This window comes from Schistocerca nitens, chromosome 4, assembly GCF_023898315.1.
Source record: "Schistocerca nitens isolate TAMUIC-IGC-003100 chromosome 4, iqSchNite1.1, whole genome shotgun sequence".
In the NCBI taxonomy this organism is placed as follows: domain Eukaryota; kingdom Metazoa; phylum Arthropoda; class Insecta; order Orthoptera; family Acrididae; genus Schistocerca; species Schistocerca nitens.
Window position 1 is genome coordinate 646339586 of NC_064617.1, and position 23436 is coordinate 646363021.

Here is a 23436-nt window from a genome sequence, read left to right on the forward strand (position 1 = left end):
AAGCACCAACGCCTACAACTTCGACAGTCTGTAGCGTCGTTGGATGACGTTTCCGGACAAGAGTTCCTATCCTCGATTTGTTCCTCAAGACACCCTCTACAACTCCTCGAAGTTTGTCGTAACATTTCCAGGACACCCTGTAGACTGGAAGCAGTTACCAGAATCAAAAATAAATAAGTTATTGGGATTTGGTCTTTTTTTATTATTAAATTTGTATATACGATCTCTGTGGCTCCACAGTTAGGCCAAAAATATTATTGTATTCTACGCGTCGCATTAAGTTCACCCCCAACATAAATATTAATTTATGATTGGATATCGAGGCCATACGTTGTAATGGAAATTTTAAAACCCACTTTCATGCCCGAGCAGTTACTCCATCTGACGACCTCTGTTCTATTTGATAGCAATGCTGTCCCACGGCCACGAAGGCTGGCGAAGTGCGATCTTTTACAGTGAAACCACTTTAGAAGACATCTTTCCTGCGTCATTCAGTGGCTTGGTGGTAAAAATCCAAACCCTCGGGACTTTTACCACTTATCATTTCTTCCGAGTCTGGCAACGTTTGTCACCATGAAATTGCCGAGTTACACATTAATTTGTAGGTCCCTCTATAACTGCTGTGTAAGTAAGCTCAAGCGTCGACAGAGGGCAAGGGCCTGTCTCTAGTAAGATAGCGCCTAGTAGAGCACCACTGTTTTCAAAACAACCTTCACACTGGTGACAGCTTTACCTCACATAAATTTATCATCAACTGTTCTCCTTTGATGCCTTAACATTAAGAGGGCCTTACAGGCAGGTCTGTGTAGTGTAAAACACGAGCTTTCGACAATAATTTACACTACTAGCCATTAAAATTGCTACACCACGAAGATGACGTGCTACAGACGCGAAATTTAACCGACAGGAAGAAGATGCTGTGATATGCAAATGATTAGCTTTTCAGAGCATTCACACAACGTTGGCGCCGGTGGTGGCACCTACAACGTGCTGACTTGTGGAAAGTTTCCAACCGATTTCTCATACACAAACAGCAGTTGACCGGCGTTGCCTGGTGAAACGTTGTTATGATGCCTCGTGTAAGGAGGAGAAATGCGTACCATCACGTTTCTGACTTTGATAAAGGTCGGATTGTAGCCTATCGCGATTGCAGTTTATCGTATCCCGACATTGCTGCTAGCGTCGGTCGAGATCCAATGACTGTTAGCAGAATAAGGAATCGGTTGGTTCAGGAGCGTAACACGGACCGCCGTGCTGGATCCCAGCGGCCGCGTATCACTAGCAGTCGAGATGATAGGCATCTTATCCGCATGGCTGTAACGGATCGTGCAGCCACGTCTCGATCCTTGAGTCAACAGATGGGGACGTTTGCAAGACAACAACCATCTGCAGGAACAGTTCGACGACATTTGCAGCAGCATGGACTGTCAGCTCGGAGACCATGGCTGCGGTTACCCTTGACGCTGCATCGCAGACAGGAGCGCCTGCGATGGTGTACTCAACGACGAACCTGGGTGCACGAATGGCAAAACGTCATTTTTTCGGATGAATCCAGGTTCTGTTTACAGCATCATGATGGTCGCATCCGTGTTTGGCGACATCGCGGTGAACGCACATTGGAAGCGTGTATTCGTCATCGCCAAACTGGCGTATCACCCGGCGTGATGGTATGGGGTGCCATTGGTTACACGTATCGGTCACCTCTTGTTCGCATTAACGCGACTTAGAATAGTGGACGTTACATTTCAGATGTGTTACGACCCGTGGCTCTACCCTTCAATCGATCCCTGCGAAACCCTACATTTCAGCAAGATAATGCACGACCGCGTGTTGCAGGTCCTGTACGGGCCTTTCTGGATACAGAAAATGTTCGACTGCTGCCCTGGCCAGCACATTCTCGAGATCTCTCACCAATTGAAGACGTCTGGTCAATGGTGGCCGAGCAACTGGCTGTTCACAATATGCCAGTCACTACTCTTAATGAACTGTGGTATCGTGTTGAAGCTGCATGGGCAGCTGTACCTGTACACGCCATCCAAGCTCTGTTTGACTCAATGCCCAGGTGGATCAAGGCCGTTATTGCGGCCAGAGGTGGTTGTTCTGGGCACTGATTTCTCAGGATATACGCAGCCAAATTGCGTGAAAATGTAATCACATGTCAGTTCTAGTATAATATATTTGTCCGTTTATCATCTGCATTTCGTCTTGGTGTAGCAATTTTAATGGCCAGTAGTGTAATTGTATCAATGTGTAAATTTCAGTCGTCTTGTTTCGTAGCCACTATATACGATTTCCGGAAGATCGTTGACAGTGCCACTGGTGGAATGTCCCAGAGTGTACTTTTCGCAGCACCGTTCACAGAGCGACGATGCGACACGCGGTGAAAAGTAGGTCGCGCGGAGGGAGCCGCGATTACAATAGCACACTGCCGGGACAGGTCAACGGGGCGGAGTTGTCACAGAGACTGACCGGGCAGCCGTGTCACCCCCGGCATTGCAGATAAGGACAAGGAAGGCGACGGAGAACAATGAGGGGCGCCAGGGTGGGGCGCCTTCGAGCGCCCGAAGAGCCGGCCCGATCGCAATCGGGCGCTAGGGGCTCCGGCGCTGACTATTTCCGACGCCAGCTCTAAATAAGGAGAGGTACGCCCCTAGGCGCGCGCACGGGCCGACGGGTAGAGCGCGGGGAGGGGGGCGAGGTGCCGAGACAAGTGAAAAGACTTTCGGAAGACAGTGGCCTGAGCCTTCTCCGGCAGACAACACCTCTAGGAAGGCCTTTCTTCTTCGGCTCAATACACAATGGTAAGTGTGCGCGTCGGCCGGCCGAGTCCTCTCGGCGCGCAGCTAAGCTAATGTGTGGCAGGTGGAACTCGCGAAACGGACTCGTGTGCAGCTACGACAAGTGCCCGGCACATTTAGGACTTTGCTTTTATTTCCGTTCTCCGCACTTAGTTACAGCTGACAGCGTGTGACAGTTTATTTTTTTTTTTTTTCCTTTCTTTTTGATCTGTGTCCAGCAGAGTGGCACTTGCTTCTGCTATGTTTCATTGCGAATGTGCTTCTCCTTAGATCACCAAACTTCCAAAGGCGATTACGTGTATATTAGCAGTGGGTGTTCAAAAGAACAATTTCTCGACGACCGCTAGAAGAGTTCGCGATTTTAATGTTTTGGTTAGGCAACATAGCACTATTTCACTGGTAGCTGCAGAAATCAAACGGCACGAATAAATCACAATCATTTTTGAGTATGGTCAATGTGAAGTAATTCAGAAAACCACGCAGGGCTTACATTTATTTATCAGAGAGGAGTACTGGTCAAAATCTGAGGAACCCTGTCTCGAATAGGTGCTCGTAGAATAAATGTAGTGTACATGGCGTAACATAATGATTCTTTTCGTTACGTTTACTGTTTAGTCGGCTGCGAACTTGCAGCAGAAAGGAAAGTTTTCAAAATAACTACACTGCTGCATACAGGGCACTGCAGACGATGCACTCTCTTAGTGTGAGACGGATTGTGGAGGAGACTGACGGAGGTCTTCTTAAACGAATAGTATCAGAATGCACCTAAAATGATTTCGTGAAATCAAAATAACACTGAATCCAGACGGCTGCACGGGGATTCGAACTCCGATTCTCGCGTTTACGAACCCAGTGTGTTCAGAAATGTACCGCCTTCTGCGAAAGGAAGCTCTTAGGGATGGTACAACTTACTTGAATTTTTACAACAGCGTGAGAAGGGACCGACACTGTGCTTGACATTCGCATCTATGAAGGGAAACCTCAGTGGCCAAGTCTACTCATTATGACTGACGGTGAGTTGTAAATAAAGATAGAATGGAGCGACGAAAGAATGCTGTTCCGAATGAAAGATCCACCCTCTTTACTCGCATTCACTGAGCAAGTTTGTCACTTTGAGTCGCAATGTCAGCGGATAAACTGTCATTATCTGATTGTATGACTGTGTGATGACGCCGAGAGCATACTGCAAGGCATATGCAATTGGAAATTTGGTAATTTGTGGTAAGGTCTTATGGGACCAAACTTCAGAGGTCATCGGTCCCTAAGTTTACACACTACTTAATCTAACTTAAACTAATTTACCCTAAGGACGATACGCACACCCATGCCCGAGGAAGGACTCGAATCTCCGACAGGGTTAGCCGCGCGGACCGTGACAAGACGCATCAGACTGTTCGGCTACCCCGCGAGGCAAAGGCATGTGCCACGAAGAAACTACTGTGAATAAGAACACAGGATCACAACAAATCATTTATTGCTGCTTTGACGACAGTACAAAATGACTGAATTTAAATGTGTGTTATTTTCCTTATTGAGAATATCAATCTTACACAGAATGAAGTACGACTAATATAGGATACGTGGTTGATAAGTGCAGGCCAATGATTTCAGACTTGTAATTCTGTAATGCCACTTGAGAAACAACTCGGCAATGAAGACGTAGACGCCCTTATATTGTTCCGCTTTCTTCCGCTCGATTTCCCGTAACGTAATGTTCATGTATTGTTATGTTTATTAGATGCGCCTCTAGCAAAGCTATATAGTGGAGCTTAACAGAAGATGACATCTGAATGATCCAGGACATTGAACGGCTAGCTCTTCTGAGCTCGACTCTGCTACATGTGTCTGCAGATGCAGTGAACTGTTAGCCCTTTTGACTTTACGATACGTACTTTGATCTCTTTGTATCTGTTATACTTCGCTAAATTTTTAATAAAGCTTGATGCCAAAGGTGAATAGTTCTCTGTGGAATAGTGACGTGGCGGAGCGTCTTTTATAGTTGTGATCGCGACTGGTAACCAGTCTCCAGTGAGGGTTAAGGTAACAATGTGGGTGCATACGACGTTGTTATCACATAACGCACGGCAAAGACATTTGCTTAAAATGTCCTTAGTGTTGTGTACGTATGAAGCTAGACAAACACGCAATGTGGCTCGGTTGTTGCGAAGAGATGAGTCGCAGATTTGTTGCATCTACGAATGTTAATGAAATCATACTAGTTTTTATCGTCTATAAAAAGCGAAAGTTTTTAGCATACTTGGGATGTATGTTGGTTGACTCGCGACTAATCATCTTCCACCAAGTGAAAATCTTTCATTTCATTTCTACACAACGTCTATTCCGGTTTTGTTGCTGCACGTCTGATTCTATCCACTTCTGAATTTTCCCAAAACATGTCTCGTGCTTACTGTAAGCCGTCACCTTAGCGTGTTTGATTATTTGTTCAAAAATACCGCAATGAATAAATATTCAGACAGGCTGGATCAATGGCGCCTTCCGATAGAAACACAACAATGTTTATTATATTGTTGGAGTTCTCCTGCTTTTACAAATCATAGTTTTCGGCAAAATACGAAATTAACGACTTTCCACAAGAACTGCTAAGTATTCCTTGAATTCTTAGAAAGGAGTAAAATATTTCCCACAGTTGTTCACCGACTTGTAGTAGGAAAAAGGATTAAGGCATAACGTCTCCCTGACTTTGATACCTCAAGAGAAGGAACACTTATCATTGATGAAGATTGGTAGGAAACGGAATCACAGCGTTATTCGCCTACAGCGACTTTCGAACGCTTTACGCAGGATGATCAGACGACGATCTGAATCCTCACTCATATCGATGTGGACGCCAGCTTCTCTAAATACTGCAGTACCCCGAACGACGAATAAAAAGCCAGATGGACTTCACCAAAATAAAAAATAAATGTGCCAACCTAAAAAGAAAGTATATATACGAAGGCTAACGTAGATAACTGGGATGGTTGACATACTGCGAGAAGCTCGTTAGGTAATTTCAAAAACACATTGGGGCTAGTAACTTCACGTCATAGTATAAGACGCAAGTCCAAGCATAGGTTCAGCTCTATACTTAAAGTCTATGTTCCTGATCTCCCGAATAAATGTCAGTAACAGCCACGTGGCTAGAAGATTGCCTTATTTATAAATGTCAGGTTCTAAAAAATTGCTGTTTTATTTACCCAAAGAGTGAGAAACCAGAATACATTAAGCATTGCATCCATCTTGTGCCCTCTGACAGACAACAGTACAGTGTAACGAGCTTCTATTCTTATTGTTTTTCAGATAAGAATGTGAGTAAAAGTACAAAACCTTGAACGGCTGCCGTAGCCACACACCAAACAGAACGTGAATATGACGTCTCAGAAACCAGTGTGAGGCCACAAAGCTCTTCATTCAAACTACGTATCATTGTTTCATACGTTTACGTAGAAGCTATGCCACCTACCACACAAAACGTGGATATGACACCTCAGAACCCTTGTACTACGGTGGGGTAGAAACCTTTCTTTCCAAATTTCATAAATATTGTTTCGTTCGTTTCCGCCAGCAAATCCGGGCGATATACCTCATGAGAATTCGTTTCTTTACGACAGTAAGTACAATCAATCAGCCTACATACACTGTCGAAGATCATTAGCCTACTTAAAGTAAATCAGTCATCAACCCGAAGGTTGGTTTGAACACCGCAGTGCGTTACTAGGCATGGTTGATGTGGAGGTGGTACGCCGTTGCCTTCGTCCGTCTTTTGACTGAATTACCCAATTAATTACAGAGGGATTCCGAACCATGGTGCAACTCATCACTTTTCACCCTAACGTTGCCAGAGGTAAAAGAAATGCTAAGTGACGTATAAAAATCCTCGGACTGTTGCCTACGAACAAGAGAAATATTGGTGTCACGCGTTTCTTTCGTGTCACCACGTGTTATTTCCCGTTAACTGCGAAAAACCAAGCTACGTCTTTACCGAGTCCGGTGTCAATTGTCACTGAGGCCAGAAACTGATCACCAACGCTGAGGTTAGTGATCGCAGTTACTTTTCGTTTTAACACTCGCCTTTGAAATGCTACCCGAGCGTTTGCTTCGTATCCCAGACATGCTGCAACATTAAAGGTCGCCGCTGGCTCCATTCGTGGCGGTTTTCACGACTGTTTAACAGGCTAGTGGCCACGATTATTTTCGTGCTTTCGTTTGTTTTGGATCGTGTCTCCTGATGTCATTTCAAATTCAGAGCACGATACGACATCCTGATGCGGGCCATAGCCATTCCTGGAGGTATCCACGGCTTCGTAACTGGAAGCCACTGCCGCCGGGCTGAGTGCGTAATTTTAAGAGAGTTCGCGTCACTGCGCCCGCGGGCGCTGTCTATTTTTAACGACGCCCTCTCGCGTTTCCTGACCGGGTAGAGGGCGGCTGGAGTCCAAAGTCGGGTGACGCGATGACGGGGAATAGGGGAGGGGGAGGGAGCGGAGCGGTGGGGAGTGAAGGAGGAGGGAAGGGGAGCAGGAACTCGGGAGAGGGTCTGAAAATAAGCGGCAGCAAAAATATGCACTGCTGGCGCAGATTTTGACACGTATGCGAACAGGATAAACTGTACACGTCCATCATGTGGCACGTAACCACTTCGGCGCCCCACTGAAATAGTGGTATACAAGTATTGACTCCATTGGACAGCTTCCGTTCCAGTATTCTTAGACACTTGGCTAGTGGCCAGACCCAGTTGTCCTGGAAAATGTGTACAACTCGTGGCTTTGCTGCTATTTTCAGCAAACCTGTGGTCCGCACTCCACTAGTGTTGGTAGTTACGTGGACAGTAACTGACGACAATAAGTAGGACGAAAATTCGCAGAACCCTTTGTACAGAAACTAATACGAATGTCACTTACAATAAGCATAATAGTCTCCATAGTCTAGCGCAGCCGTCCTCCGAACTTTTGGTAACAGACCATTGAAATAATCAGTTATGCTTTGGAGCACAGTCGCAATTTCCTACTCTTCTAACTATCGTTGCCAACGTGCATCATATTTGTTTAATGTCGTTGTAGATCCGTTGCGAACTTGCGAAGATCTCAGTGCACAGTACCAGACAGGTCGATGTTCATTGCTTCATTTACATTTATTGTAATAGTTTATAAATGTCATCTTGCGTTTGGTACATCTGAAGCTGTTTTAACGGACATTGAGGTTTCACGGAACACAGTATCGAAATCATCCGTTTGAGAATGGAATGTCATTAACTGCCTCGTGCAGGCACTTGAGGGAGTCCTGAAGGCTTCCATCAGCTGATTCTAAAAGTACCCAAGTGTTGGAATTCTGGTCGGAGCAACGCTCTACGAGGAGAGCGAGGTCCCAGCCGGAACATGCTGCGGACTTGGAGTGGTAACAACATGGGGTGACACCGGTAAATTAGATGGCGTCCCTGTCTCTACGTAGAGATATACAGTGGAGATCTGGCAGGTTCTTGGTCTAATTCACCAGTTCTTGCGTTATGTGCATTATTGACAATGGCGTTCGTTCTAAGCTCTTTGTTTACATGGGTTGTGTGTGTAATAGAGTAATTCGATGCTGAGTGAATGGTAAAGACAGTGGTAACCGATTTTATGCTTCACACCCGCTTACCATCGCAGACTTCGCACTGCGTGTTTCCATTGATTTATGAGGAAATGTCTGGGTAAGAACTGCTGTCTGGTATTCTATTTTTCTTTTCATTTGGTTTTATGGTAAGTTTTGACTGGTACAGTACAGGAATAAATAAGATGAGGTCGTCCCGTGTCACATCTCTGATCAAAACATGTGCGTTGGCGGTAAGCTAGTGTCAATGAAGAGTCCTCTATACTTTTCTTATCTCGCAAATGGCAGGGAACAAGATGACCGTCCAGTCCAAGTAATGAAGCAAGATGGTGATAAACTGTAACTGAATACGAAACGACCTTTTCAGGATGAAGCTAAAATCTGATGCTATGTTGCATTCCTGATAACTGAGATATTACTCGGGATACGCTGGCCTTTCTGTTCCCTTTTATACTGAGGAGTTCTGGATTCGACTGCCGGTAAAGCCGCACCCACGAGCACTTCTTTCGAAATATCAGTTAAGCTCTCGTACTAAATTTCATTCGGTCAGAACCTCGAGTTATTGTACTCAAATCAAAACATATTTAACTCTACTCCATCAATAGACTACATTATCCAAAGTGCTTTTACAAGACTATAGTTGCTTGAAATCTCCTCCTCGTTTAATTTATACTGAAGACGAACAGTAGCTCTCAAGTGAGTCGAAGTCAGTCCACTTCAGTAGGTGACCTTTTGTTCTATCCATAGAGTTAATGCGTTGGTAGTTTCTTATATTTGTCCTCCTGGTTTGGGGAGTAAAATATGCATGCTTGCAGAAAATGTCATGATGAACCCTGGAGCCAGTTCAAGTTTGCTAATAGTATTAGACCCGTCAACAGGCAAATATAAATAAATTTTTTGTGCTCTTTACCTAAAAGACATTGAATATTCAATCTTCATCCCCCTGTACAGACATTGTGACGCATTCGTTTATCCGAGATACACATACAAATTTGCAGTTCAAATGTTCTCGCAAAATGGTTCCCGGAGTTATTCGGATTTAGAGTACGGTTCCTATAGACCAGTCGTAGTGTCGCGCCTCTCTACCATATCGGTTCGTTGTGGGGAGGAAATTATAGGGAGACCAGTTTTCTGTGTAAATCTTCCGATGGAGGGCGCTAGGGAAGTTATCATCGAATGAGGCAGCGCTGTGACTAAGAAACGAACTGGTTCTTTTATAGGGGCGGCAGGTTTCAAATGTTGTTTCAATCGTCCCGTTTTAGATTTTCCGTGGTTGCCGTGAATTATCTGCCGAAACGGTCGCTTTAGGACGACCGTTGTCGCTTCCATCTCCTTGTCTAGTCGACCTTGTGAATTCTGTCTAATGACCTCATTCTCGATAAAATGTTTACTTTCAACCTGTCTTCGTCCCTTCTTCCTTTACCTTTGCAAGTCTACTTTCGCGAACCAGGATGTACCGTGATCGTAGATAAGAACTCGTGCCTCTAGGCTGTTTTGCATAGGGCCTGATGTGGAATTTCCCTTTCATTGCTCTGAGACAGATTGAGGCTTTGTTTAGAGCCAAATGAATGATAAAAGTAGGAAGTTGTTGACGGTGGGGCGGCCGGAGCGGCCGAGCGGCTCTAGGCGCTACAGTCTGGAACCGTGCGACCACTACGGCCGCAGGTTCGAAACCTGCCTCGAGCATGGATGTGTGTGATGTCCTTAGGTTAGTTAGGTTTAAGTAGTTCTAAGTTTTAGGGGACTGATGACCTCAGAAGTTAAGTCCTATAGTGCTCAGAGTCATTTTTTGTTGACGTTGGTGGCGTGTTACAGGCGGACAAGGAAAAGAAGAAGAAGAAGAAGTCTGTCAAGGAGGAGGCGCCAGCAGAAGCCCCCGCCCCCGCCGCCGCCCCCGCCGCCGCCGCCCCCGAACGCAGCTCGCGCGGCTCCAAGAAGGCCAAGAGGACCGGCAGCAATGTCTTCTCCATGTTCTCCCAGAAGCAGGTCGCCGAGTTCAAGGAGGTCAGCACACCTTCGCACTTTTCCCCCTTGTATGTAGCTAGAACGAGCAAATTGTGCGCCTTACATTGAGGTTAGCACTTTACAGAGCGATATATGCGAATTTAAAAGACACAGTACCGACTTATGTACGGAAACATTTCTGTAACTAGCTCGCAGGATATTTTTGTACACAAGGTGGTTCAGGAATATTTGGAATAGAAAACAACATGTAAATAGAAACTTTCTTCCTAATGGCTTTTTGAAACTATCAAGAAAGAAAATGGTAATTGCGACTGAATATCACCTAACCTACTTTTTTGATAATTTTTCTTTAAACTTATATTTTTAACCCACCATCACCACCAATTCAAGCTTTAGCTAATATGACTATAACGGCAGGCAGAATACGTTCAATCGTCTGCAATATTTTGCCTTGTCTGTGTCATGGAATCAACATGACTTACAGAACTAATTTACTCTGATATTTTAGGAAAAAGAACACCTTTCCTTCCCGCCGACATTATAGCCCTCCAATTCATTTAAATCAGGTTTATAGATATTATGAAGCACCTTTATCTATATACAGTACAGCAGAAATATCCAGAATGGCAAACAAGTACATATCGCCATCTAAGGATAGACTTATGTCCGATACTACACTCCTGGAAATTGAAATAAGAACACCGTGAATTCATTGTCCCAGGAAGGGGAAACTTTATTGACACATTCCTGGGGTCAGATACATCACATGATCACACTGACAGAACCACAGGCACATAGACACAGGCAACAGAGCATGCACAATGTCGGCACTAGTACAGTGTATATCCACCTTTCGCAGCAATGCAGGCTGCTATTCTCCCATGGAGACGATCGTAGAGATGCTGGATGTAGTCCTGTGAAACGGCTTGCCATGCCATTTCCACCTGGCGCCTCAGTTGGACCAGCGTTCGTGCTGGACGTGCAGACCGCGTGAGACGACGCTTCATCCAGTCCCAAACATGCTCAATGGGGGACAGATCCGGAGATCGTGCTGGCCAGGGTAGTTGACTTACACCTTCTAGAGCACGTTGGGTGGCACGGGATACATGCGGACGTGCATTGTCCTGTTGGAACAGCAAGTTCCCTTGCCGGTCTAGGAATGGTAGAACGATGGGTTCGATGACGGTTTGGATGTACCGTGCACTATTCAGTGTCCCCTCGACGATCACCAGTGGTGTACGGCCAGTGTAGGAGATCGCTCCCCACACCATGATGCCGGGTGTTGGCCCTGTGTGCCTCGGTCGTATGCAGTCCTGATTGTGGCGCTCACCTGCACGGCGCCAAACACGCATACGACCATCATTGGCACCAAGGCAGAAGCGACTCTCATCGCTGAAGACGACACGTCTCCATTCGTCCCTCCATTCACGCCTGTCGCGACACCACTGGAGGCGGGCTGCACGATGTTGGGGCGTGAGCGGAAGACGGCCTAACGGTGTGCGGGACCGTAGCCCAGCTTCATGGAGACGGTTGCGAATGGTCCTCGCCGATACCCCAGGAGCAACAGTGTCCCTAATTTGCTGGGAAGTGGCGGTGCGGTCCCCTACGGCACTGCGTAGGATCCTACGGTCTTGGCGTGCATCCGTGCGTCGCTGCGGTCCGGTCCCAGGTCGACGGGCACGTGCACCTTCCGCCGACCACTGGCGACAACATCGATGTACTGTGGAGACCTCACGCCCCACGTGTTGAGCAATTCGGCGGTACGTCCACCCGGCCTCCCGCATGCCCACTATATGCCCTCGCTCAAAGTCCGTCAACTGCACATACGGTTCACGTCCACGCTGTCGCGGCATGCTACCAGTGTTAAAGACTGCGATGGAGATCCGTATGCCACGGCAAACTGGCTGACACTGACGGCGGCGGTGCACAAATGCTGCGCAGCTAGCGCCATTCGACGGCCAACATCGCGGTTCCTGGTGTGTCCGCTGTGCCGTGCGTGTGATCATTGCTTGTACAGCCCTCTCGCAGTGTCCGGAGCAAGTATGGTGGGTCTGACACACCGGTGTCAATGTGTTCTTTTTTCCATTTCCAGGAGTGTATGTACGGGGAAATATATAGCTCATTCGACGAAAAAATGATCACTAAGTATACACTTTTACATTCCGTTGCCGCCCAGAAGGAGGAATCTGAAACAAGGAAGAAAAAAATGTGCCTTCAGCTTACTGTTCTCCACGTAGATTCAAAATGCATCTCTGTGCTTCCTGGTACACATAAATTCGTGGAAGTATATGCCAGTAGCTTACTTTCTTTCATATGAAGTTCTTTATCCTGTACTCGGTACTTAGTCATTACGACAGACTTGTCAAAGCTGTCCACTACACATTAAGTAATACACACCTACATACTTTTGCTTATTGATGGAGAAGTCTCAGTCTTTTACTCCTAATTGCAGGTTAGCCACACGTTTTCCCTTTTCAGTTTTACATATTTTAATAGCACTGTAAAAAATAATCCGATCATTCACAATTTTCTCGGCTGGACGTAATCCGTAAACTGCTTTGGGCCGATCTTCAGATGGCGGCATCCATTTCTTATACTGTTCTGCACATTTATTATAACTAGTAGATAAAATTGCTTCGTAGTATCCATAAACATTATTTAAATTGAGCGGAGGGCTATAATATTCGTAGGAAGAATAAACATTTTTTCTCTAAAACATCATACCAAATGGCTTTATGAACGCTATTTTTACTCCATAATATAGACAGAGTACAACGTTGCAGATACGTAAACTTAAACTTTTGAAACTTTGTTAACTAAGACTTCTAATCGGGTTTAACGGATGTCAAGATTTGAATACAGGTATGGCTATGTATTCTGTTATATTTCTTCATTTTTTAAAAATGGGAAGAGATGTAAAATTTCTTAAAAAGGAATGCTTTCATTCAACGAAAGTTGAAAAAGTTGCAGTCTTTTCCTCGTTGTTACGTTTCAGTACAGTCGCAGAGTTCTCAAGAGACCACGCATCAAATAATAAAAATATTTCTTCTTAAATCGAACGAGGCTCATGTTACAAGAAATAATTTCTGATACCCACAACACTAACGTTTTTGCTACCGCTATTTACAGCTATGTCTGGTCATCATATGGATCTAGGTGTTCAAACAAAACCAGAGATGGTCACTGAGGGGTAGGAGCCATCCCAGCAGATTGACACAACCACATTAAAGAGTAATCCAAACTGAATGTTTCCAGTAATAACCCCGGAGAATCTGTCTGCGCCGTATGGTCCTGCATCTTTCACTGTTACAAAAAATACTCGTGACAGACCCTCGTCTCCCAGTTCACCGTACCATAAACAATACAAACGGCTTCATAGCCTACATATCCATGTTTGTGGAAAACCCTGTTACCTATCAATATAAAGGAAACGCAAGTACGCTATGTGGAACAGTATCGACTGTTCTGCATATTAAAAAATCAGATAAACATACGCTTTGTTCCCAGTGGCTTCGTAGGTATTTATATTTTAAATGCATGACATTTGCCATTTTGGGTGTTTGGATCCGATTCTCACTGAATCCTTTCGAAGTAGATAATTGTTTGTACGGTTTGTTAAACGACGAAGTACACAACAAGGTGTTTGAACAAGGCAGATATTCCTCCGTCGTGTTTATGGTGCTTACGCGCACATAGCAGCATTAGTAGTAAAGAAAAATTGTCAATAAAAATCACGTCAGATAACGACATATCAGTATTCTATAACGTGCAGCATTCCCTCCTTTCTTGATAGTTTCAAATAGCTGTGTGTAGGAAACCACTGAGGACAAAACATGTGTACTGTATATTTGCATGTTGTTTTCTACACCTAAAAGTTCATAGTATCAGCTCCTGATGTATGCCTGTCTTATCCTGAAACTCCTGGTGTACGAAAAAAATCACGCAAACTAGTGAGGGAAATGGTTCTGTACAGACGATGCAGTGTGTCTTTTAAATCAGCACATGTTTCCAGACTGTAGCAGTCATCTGTTAGACTATCAGCTTCACTACTAATGGGACGCTTTCGCTCTATTTCGCAGGCATTCCAGCTGATGGACCAAGACAAGGACGGCATCATCAGCAAGAACGACCTGCGGGCCACGTTTGACAGCTTGGGCCGTCTCGCCTCCGACAAGGAGCTCGACGAGATGGTGAACGAGGCGCCCGGCCCCATCAACTTCACCCAGCTCCTGTCCCTCTTCGCCGCAAGGATGTCGGGAGGTACGCGGCTTTTCCCGCTGACAACCTATTCTGAGACTCCTTACGCTAGCCTAATAGTGACACAGTATTTCTGAAACGCAGCATTCTCCAGGATTATTTTCAAGCACGGTGCCAGAAACAACTCCCCTGACAACCTTCCCTGAGACTCGTTATGTTAGCCCAATAGTGACACATTTGTTCTGAAACGCAGCATTCTCCAGGATTATTTTCAGATAAGGAGCCAATAACAACCCATCATTTTCACCCATTGCATTTGGCTTCGATACAGTGTCACGATGCCGCAAAACTTCCCAACATGCCACATTAAACTCCCGTGAAGGCGTTATCTGACACAACTAATTCAAATACCTAGAAAAGCAGCTGTAGGGGCAAGCCTTTTAAGGGATTCTATTTGATCAAAGTTTGAATTATGTAGCTTCCATGGAGTAATTTGTTGTAAATATTCAATGTATCTTTCTTTTTCTATTATTTAAGTAAAGCCGAACGACACAGTGGTTAAGTTACACGTCTCGTGGAGGAGAGGGATTCAGATCTCTGCCCCACTGTATAGGTATAAGTTTACCGTTGTTTCCGAAATCTCTTAATACGAATCTTTGAGTGATTATTTGAATATGCCTATTTCCCGGCCATCTTTGTCCGTTTGAGGTACGCAAATAACATGTGAATGCGAAACGCTATCACATGGTCTCCAGGAAATGGTAAAGCGGGAGACTGCCTGTTTGTTGGCGAGAAGCATTCGTTCCATCTCATCTGACCGAGGCGTTAAATCGTTAACAAGAGAGTAGAAGTAATTTTTATTCACCTCTGCGGAGTTTCGAGTATAAGTCAGACTCACCCATGGCGGGAGGTTTAATGAATCTCAGCTATTCTGGTGTTACTATTCCACTTTTGGTAGATAGTGAACAGCGTGAACTGTTTTCTGATTTCAGAACAAACATTTACTTCGAAATGTATAATTTCAGTTTAGTAAAGACAAAAAAGAAAGATACCTGTAGCTCTTTGTTAGCATTCCAAGGTGTGACATATCTGCAACTTATGAGACATGTTTCAACTGTTTCCAAATAATTTTCGTATAGTGAGCTGCATAATGTTTAGTTCTAGCACACGGTTTAGTAGCAGACTTATTTTTAGTCCACCCACCTCTATCTGGAGGCCTGCACTAAATAGTTTCTATGAAAACTCGTTTTCTGTATAACAGGTAGTCAGCCAATTTCAAGATGTTCCTAACAAGCTTTGACAATCCACTTGAAGCTACTTACTTCAGATAAATAACTCCATTGTACAGCAGTTAGAAAACTTATTTAATTAAATAAAGGAAAGGAAAGATGGCGTGCATTCTGCGCCATTGAACAGCTACAAAATACTAGCTTTGGTTTCTTCAACGTGAGTAATCTTGCCTAAAGTCGTTGCTGGTGTAGACTGATACTTTTAGATATTCTGCTGTGTGCAATAACACCATCGAAGAAACACACCAATTAATTATTATCCTAACGCATATAAAAAGAACATTATATTCAGCTCGTTGTTAAAATTTGGGATTCAGCCTCATCCATCAAATTAACGTTTAAAAATTTGCAATTCTCCGTACAGACTAACAACCTATGATAGTGTGTGGTGTCACAGCACAAAACACTCACAGACCAAATTTGCACCTTGAGGATAACAAAATAGCTCTCCGTTCAGCGTGAAGGCTGGTAGAAGTCTCGTAGACGTTGAGTCTTTTGAGGTACAGGGGCTTGCAGGGCTTAAGAGAATGATCAATCTCAGACTGGCAAAATATTCGTGGAATTAGAAATTTATCAAGAACGGTTAGCTCAACTGTTTGTTAATATTTATCTTTCGTTATTTCAGGCTCTGATGATGATGAAGTTGTTATCGCCGCCTTCAAGACCTTTGACATCGACGGCAAGATTGACAGCGAAAAGTAAGTTTCACTCTTACATTTAACACTCGTAGCGTAGTGGGAGAGAATAGTGCGAAGTATGATGACCATTGTACGATCTAAGTCTGATAATGAGATGCTGAACTCATGGAACCATAACCTGATATTCAACTGGAACAAATAATTCTTTTCAGTGAATAGTTCATTTTCACTTATTAGGTAAAGTTTTACACTTTGTGTATCTCGTGTTGCACGACTTTACCCCTATACACACAGCATTTTTCTTAACGTATGGTTCCTGATTATGTTTTATCTGTAGACGGATGTAAACGTAAGGTTTCGTTTATGCATTTGTACTGATGCCTCACATGTTTTGAAACACTTTATTCCCGGATTTATTGGCGTGCGGGTAGTAGAGAACGGTTACTTTCATCGAAAACCCAGCCACCTTGAAGTGGAGTGAAGGTGTTCCCAGCTGGGAATATTTGGGAGAGCACTTCCAGTTCCATAATTTCTCACAACCAAGGAGAGCCTCCTGTTTTCCTTACTCAAAAGCGGAGGATTAATTTTGTTCTGAAAAATGTATCACCGACAAAAATTGGAACTCATAGTCTCACTGGCAAAAAACGGTAAACACCTAGAAGGAAGTTAAAATAAACTTCTCACGTTGAGAAGCTACGTGATTTTATTTCATTGATTACAGAATAAAGTTCAATGAACAACGAAATCGGAAATACGAGTACACTGCTGGCCTCTTGTCAGTAGAATGTTGCATACTGTCATGAATACGTGCACTGATCCTCTTGGGAAAGGTGTCATACTGTTATTGTATCCTCTCTTGAGGTAATTAGACCCGCAGTTGTAATGAGCCCTCTGCGTTCTGGATAATGGCACCGGTATGTAGTTGACATCATGGTTTGTAGTGGGGACGGAGGGGTGGGGGCGAGCGGGGTACATGTCGAGGTATTTTCCTGGCCAAAGAAGCACGCCAGCATTCAACATTATGTGGGACGAAAGTTGTCCTGTTTTAAAGATAGCACAAGGATAGTGTCTACATATGAGGGTGCAGGACTTCGGTAACGTTTCGCTATGCCGTCAGTTTTGCCTGAATTACTATCAGAAGACATCTGGAATCATACCCGATGGTTCCTCACATCACAACACTGGGAATAACACATAGTCTGTCCACAACATCAGCAGAATGTGTCGTCTCGGCTCAGTGTCACCATAGACACAGAAAATGGTGAGACGAGGTTTCAGATCCATCGATGAAAATAATATGTAGCCACCCGACGGCAGTCCAACTGATGGTGTTAACTGCAGTCTACCAATGAGACGGCGATTCAGTAGCCCAGCTTCTGCTGGTCTCCAAGCAATGTTGCGGGGTAAGACGGGGTGTTGTAAGTCCTTTACTTCTACCTGAACAGCAGGCGCAGATGTGAAGGAATTACGATGCGCTTGGCAGACGATACGACGATACCCCCCCCCCCCCCCCCACTCCCCCACTGGTGTCGTCAATCATGGCCGATCAAAATTTTGACGAGGCATTTGGTTTTCGTAACAAACCATTGAGTTCACTAGTGGACCAACCAGTATCACGTTCAGACTCTCCACATGCCGGTGCATCGCATCCTTCGATCGGCAGGCCAGATTTAGTCCCACAGTGTCGGCCCTTTCTAGCACTGTGCTAGTGACGTTATCTCACCCAAATGCGCAATATTTTTCGTGGCTCTGCACAAGGATAACTAACTATCTGGCGTACTCGTAGCTAACACGACGTCTGATCATGCTATACTCTTTAAGGTCTGATAACACAACCATATGGTGGAGGGACTAAGGCACTCTAGTGGGCGTTCTAGCCTTAAGAGCGGTACAACTCTAATGATTTGCATGCACGCTGAGGGTACGCTCGTGTACGATACTGCGTCTACCTCGGAACATTCCCTCCAGGGGCTTATCGTTTTTGTCAGTGAATGTACTTCCGCGATCCGCGTAAAATAGTACTATTTTCTATTAAATAAACTAGAGGTTCATTTTCTCGTACGAGAGAAGAAGTAATAACTATCAGCTTAAAACTGAAAAAATTGATACCATTTTAAAATATTTTATCTTTTAACAGAGGCTCCAGTGCTTTCTGTTTCTCCCATTTCCTTATCTATAGGCCTATTCCAATACTTTCTAGTCGAGGTCAAACAAATTGTGTGCCATTTGTAGTAAAAAGTTCTTTCTGTGTTCTGAAATAATTAATGAAATGTACGTAGAATCGTATAGTTTCTGTTAACGTACAGTATTTCCATTTTCTTTTGCATACGTAAATCACAGTGATCTTAAGGAGTTGTACACTATTATTTCTTTATCATTTAATACAGGTACTTTCACGAGTAGCCAGCTACTTGCATTTCCTTAACATCTGATAAAAGTGAAACAACCATTCTTCCTCTTAAAAAGTTAACTGTCACCAAAAAACGAGTGCCTTACAACGATTTTCTGAAAATGGTGTTCAAACAGATTTCGTGTCTTCAGTTATGTCACTAAATAAGAACTTGCTCCACACTTTTCTTGTCTTCGACAAAGGAACAACATCTTTAGCAATGGGCATTTAAGATCGTCTAACTACGACAACAATTATCTTTCCATTCAACACGCTGTTCCTTCATTTCTATTTTTCGAGTATCAGCTTCTGTTGTTAATAATAAGGATCGATATTGTGCAGTTAACACGTAAGGAAAGCTATTATTTCTTGTAGCTGCTAACATGTTCCAAGCAGCTATTCTTTCCCATTGTTTGACGCTTTTATAAGCCGATTTTGCTTACCGAGACACACGCAATATTACTCTTGGTTGCTCCACAGGCTGAGACAACTCCTGATGACCTTCGGAGACAAGTTTAGCGCAGATGAGGTCGACGACGCCTACGAGCAGATGGAGATCGACGAGAAGGGCTTCATCAACACCCAGAAGCTGATCACCATGCTTACCGCCAGCGCTGAGGAGGAAGAGGAGGGAGAAGCCGCTTAAATACATCATTCACGCAGAAACTCATCGAAGGAGCACAGACCACTATTCGCGCTCATTCTCCTCAGTTCAAGCTAGATGCAGCCTCTGCATCGTAAGAAATGTTCCATATTAAATATGAGCATAAACTAAATGTATTTCCAGCAGGTGCAAACATTTCCTTTTTCCCCTCAGATGAGGACTTCATGGAAAATGTACCTGTCAACACTCGACTACTGAAAACCTTGTCCAATCAACATCTTTGTATTCGGGTGATTTTAAAGGAACAAATTTAATAAAAAAATCTGTGAAAATAACTATCTTGTTATTTTGTAGGAAGATACATATTGTATTGAGCTTACTTTGTTTCCTAAATTTATATCTTGCACGGATTATAAGAACGATAGAGCTCTGTGTAAAATTGTCACTGCCAGTCGACATGAGAACAAAGACACTGTTAAAGTAGAATGGCTTTAAAGGTTTATAGAGACATTACAAACGTTTCAGTTGCTCGATATTTTGATTTGTTGAACTAATGACCATCTTTTTTCCTTTAGTCACTTTCTACATCCTCATCTTCCCTGTACTTTTCTCCGTCATTTTCTTTGTTCTTCCAATCATTTTTCATTTGTTGATGAGCCTATACATCATGACATTCATTTATGCCATTTATCATTATTCATAATACATATAGCACTTAAACATCAAGAAAATTATCATTGTAAAATTATATGTTATTTAATATATTCGTCATTCGTGAATAAACCTGTTCTAAAGCCACAAAAAGTTCTGAGTGTCCTGTTAATTTCAGAGTGAGAAGGTCACTGATGCTGCAGTTGCTTCATACAAAACTAATCGCGAACAATATTTCACAATACCGTCTGAGAACATAAATGAACTGTTATCACACAGAAAACAGTGAACAGCTCTCTCATTTTATTTGCACTGGTGACAGCGTCCCATTTTAGCGAAGAGAAGTTGACTGTCAAATATTCAAAGAATTCATCCTGTGAATATTATAAACTGCTCAGTTATGCGACGTCGACAGTAAGCTGAGCTGTTCCTTTGGTAACACTATACTGACGAAACAGTACACAAAAAAACTTTGAATAAAAATTGTCCAGTCTTAAAAGATATGTGAACAGATAATGGTACACGTATCCAAAGGTATATTTGTATGTTTTTTCCTGTCGTAACCATTTTGATCAATTTGCTACAGTAGTCGAACCTTATGCAAACGAAGTTTGGTATAGCAACTGTAACCCATGAATTCCTAGTTCTTTAATTAGTGTGTCATCGAGCCAAGAGAACTGCGTTGGTTAATCAAGTCTGTGAAAACAAATTTCATCATATCATTATAGAGTGAGGATACTATTCATTCACATTCTGAAACTATTATTTATTACTGGAGAGATGGAAATTTGTGTTCAACACACTGCTTGAGGTTTAAAATATTGATTCATTCAATTGACCAGAAGCAGGTGATGCGAGATAGGAAACATCTCTGACTTTCTGTTAGGGAAGATTTGAGGAGTAAGCACAATACATATTGCCAGTGTGCTAAGTGGCTCGAGAGCAAACAGTTTTCAAGGTCACAACACTCAATATTCATGGCATGACTTGACCAGTGAAAAATAATAACGGACGAAAATCCGTCTCTATTAAAACAAAGAAGCGATGGGCTAGTGCGACAAAAGTTATGTCTTTTATAATTTCCAGAAACATATTTCCGCAGTCATACTTCCACGAGAGCTGTAGAAACTCTACATCTGTGTCTATGCTACAAACTTCAAATTTTTTACTCATCAAGAGGATTTAAAATAATTGGGTAAGTACTCAGCTACTGCAAAAAGTTTCGTTGTTAGGTGATATTAGTCTACGTGACAGTTTAAAACTGCGGGTCGAAGTAGATCCCAAACACAGATCCTGGTTTCCGCTGCCTATACCGTTACAGATTAATCTCTCAGTGTTTCTGCTACTTTTCAAGTTTCTTCAGACTTTGTCCTTGATATGCTGCTAGAGTAGCACTCTTGAAAAAAATCACCCGACGAAAGAATTGCTTAGCCATGGACTAAAGGAAATATATATTCTTACATATACATAAATACTACGCAAGCCACCATATCCTGCATGGCGATGGAAGAACGACTGTCTATATGCTTCCGTACGAGCCCTAATTTCTCTCATCTGTTCTTCAATAGTCCTTACGCGAATTGTACGTTGGCGGCAGCACAATCGCTGGGCAGTCAGCCGCAAATGCCGGTTTCTCTAAACCTTCCCCACTACAATGGCCGGTATTGGCAGGCTGTGTGGTGATTCCTAATAAGGATCGATATTGTGCAGTTAACACGTAAGGAAAGTACAGTCAGTGAGAACATTGCCCTCGAAAGGTAAGGAAGTGATTTTAGGTTTTGTCCGCCTTAGAGCTCTCATCTGACAGGAAGTTTAATAATAATGTGCACTTCGCAGTAAAATGGCTACTTTACCTTGTTTCTGTCAATACGTTTCCGCACGGTATAACCACCTAAAAGCTTGAGGGACGAACTACCATCTTCCTTCCGTTACACGCGGCTGCTCGTAATCCACTGTCTGACAAAAAAGTGAAGCACCAACAAGGGGAGGGGGAGACGAAATGAAACCTCACGAGTTGAGAAGCTATATAATGTTATTTCAGTGATTACAAAATCGAGTCAAATTTATAAGGAAGTTGGCAGGATGCGCTCACTCCAATATGAAGTTGCATCCGTCTAGCCTGCATGCATGGACTGATTTGGTTGGCAAGCATGTCAAAGGCCGTTGTTTCCTCTCCTGAGCCAAACTGGCACACAACTATTGTAACTGCTCCTCCGCTGTCCACGGGACTACCTCAACATCACGCAGACAGTTCATAGAGATAACTGCCATGTGCGGTCGAGGATTGTCCTGTTGAAATATGGCACCACAGTGCTGTTGCCTAAGATATAACGTGTGAGTTCGCAAGATGCTCGTGACATATCGTTGCGCCGTCACTTGCCTCCATCACTAACAGCCATGACATAAAATCATATCCGACCTGTGTAGTGCAAACCCGCGATCCAACGCCGAACACAATTCGACGCCATTCATCAGCAGCCCTGCTTCCTGGTCATAGCACACTCATAATGCAGCCGTCTGTGTTGTGGTATTAATGGCAGCCTACGTGTGGGTTGTTATTAGTCTATGACCAAAGGTGCAGAATCACACAGAATGTTGTAGGAAGTCTATTACTTTTTCTCGAATGTGAAAGGGCTGCGATGCCCTTGGTGCACAACATGGCGACCTTCTCCTGTGGTGCTCAGATGTGATCGACCAGAACCTTGACGACGAGTTTTCATGCCCTCACGTTCCCATGCAGTCCAGCACTGGGACACTTCTGTTGCTTGTGCCTTTTTACCGCAATGACGCAGGGTCGGCATGGTTAATCGGATTTGGCAAGGTTAACTTAAGGGTTGGCCGGATGCCCTTCCTGCCGCCACCCCGTACCCCCTGGGCTGGAATTAGTGTACCCCAACTGTCTGCGTCTAGTGTAATCCATGGAATAGTGCGAATGTGTTCAGATGTCTGTGAGCCATGTAACTGAGGCGAGACGTGGGGACCAGCCCGGTATTCACTTAGTGGGATGTGGAAAACCGCCTAAAAACCACATCCAGGCTGACCGGCCTCCATCGTTACATCGCCGGGCGGATTCGATCCGGGGCCGGCGCGCCTACCCGAGTCCAGGAAGCAGCGCAATAGCGCTCTCGGCTAAGCTGGCGGGTAGTCCAGCACTGGGACACTGTCACCAACGAATGCCCCGTAGATCTCGATATTGCAAGATTCGACCACTCGGTCAAATGGAGATGCACAAGCAGGTCTCTTTGAAACTCTGTTAGGCGATGGAAACGCTGTCTCAACGCGTACGCGGAATCCCCGTGCCCTTGACAGTGAGCACTCA

General features: G+C 44.0%; 1 protein-coding gene across 1 annotated transcript; it reads left to right on the forward strand.

Annotated features, from left to right (window-relative positions):
• The first annotated feature begins 2658 nt into the window (after positions 1–2658).
• Positions 2659–19801, forward strand: LOC126251519 (myosin regulatory light chain 2). Its single transcript, XM_049952000.1, has 5 exons — positions 2659–2801; positions 10200–10388; positions 14429–14609; positions 16461–16533; positions 19343–19801. The coding sequence occupies exons 1-5, from the start codon at positions 2799–2801 to the stop codon at positions 19506–19508; spliced, it is 612 nt and encodes a 203-aa protein (XP_049807957.1). The 5' UTR covers positions 2659–2798; the 3' UTR covers positions 19509–19801.
• The last annotated feature ends 3635 nt before the right edge of the window (positions 19802–23436 follow it).

Coding starts and splice junctions, on each gene's coding strand:
- LOC126251519 (XM_049952000.1), top strand. Junction 10,389..14,428: donor AGGTCGCCGAGTTCAAGGAG/GTCAGCACACCT, acceptor TCTATTTCGCAG/GCATTCCAGCTGATGGACCA. Junction 14,610..16,460: donor CGCCGCAAGGATGTCGGGAG/GTACGCGGCTTT, acceptor TCGTTATTTCAG/GCTCTGATGATGATGAAGTT.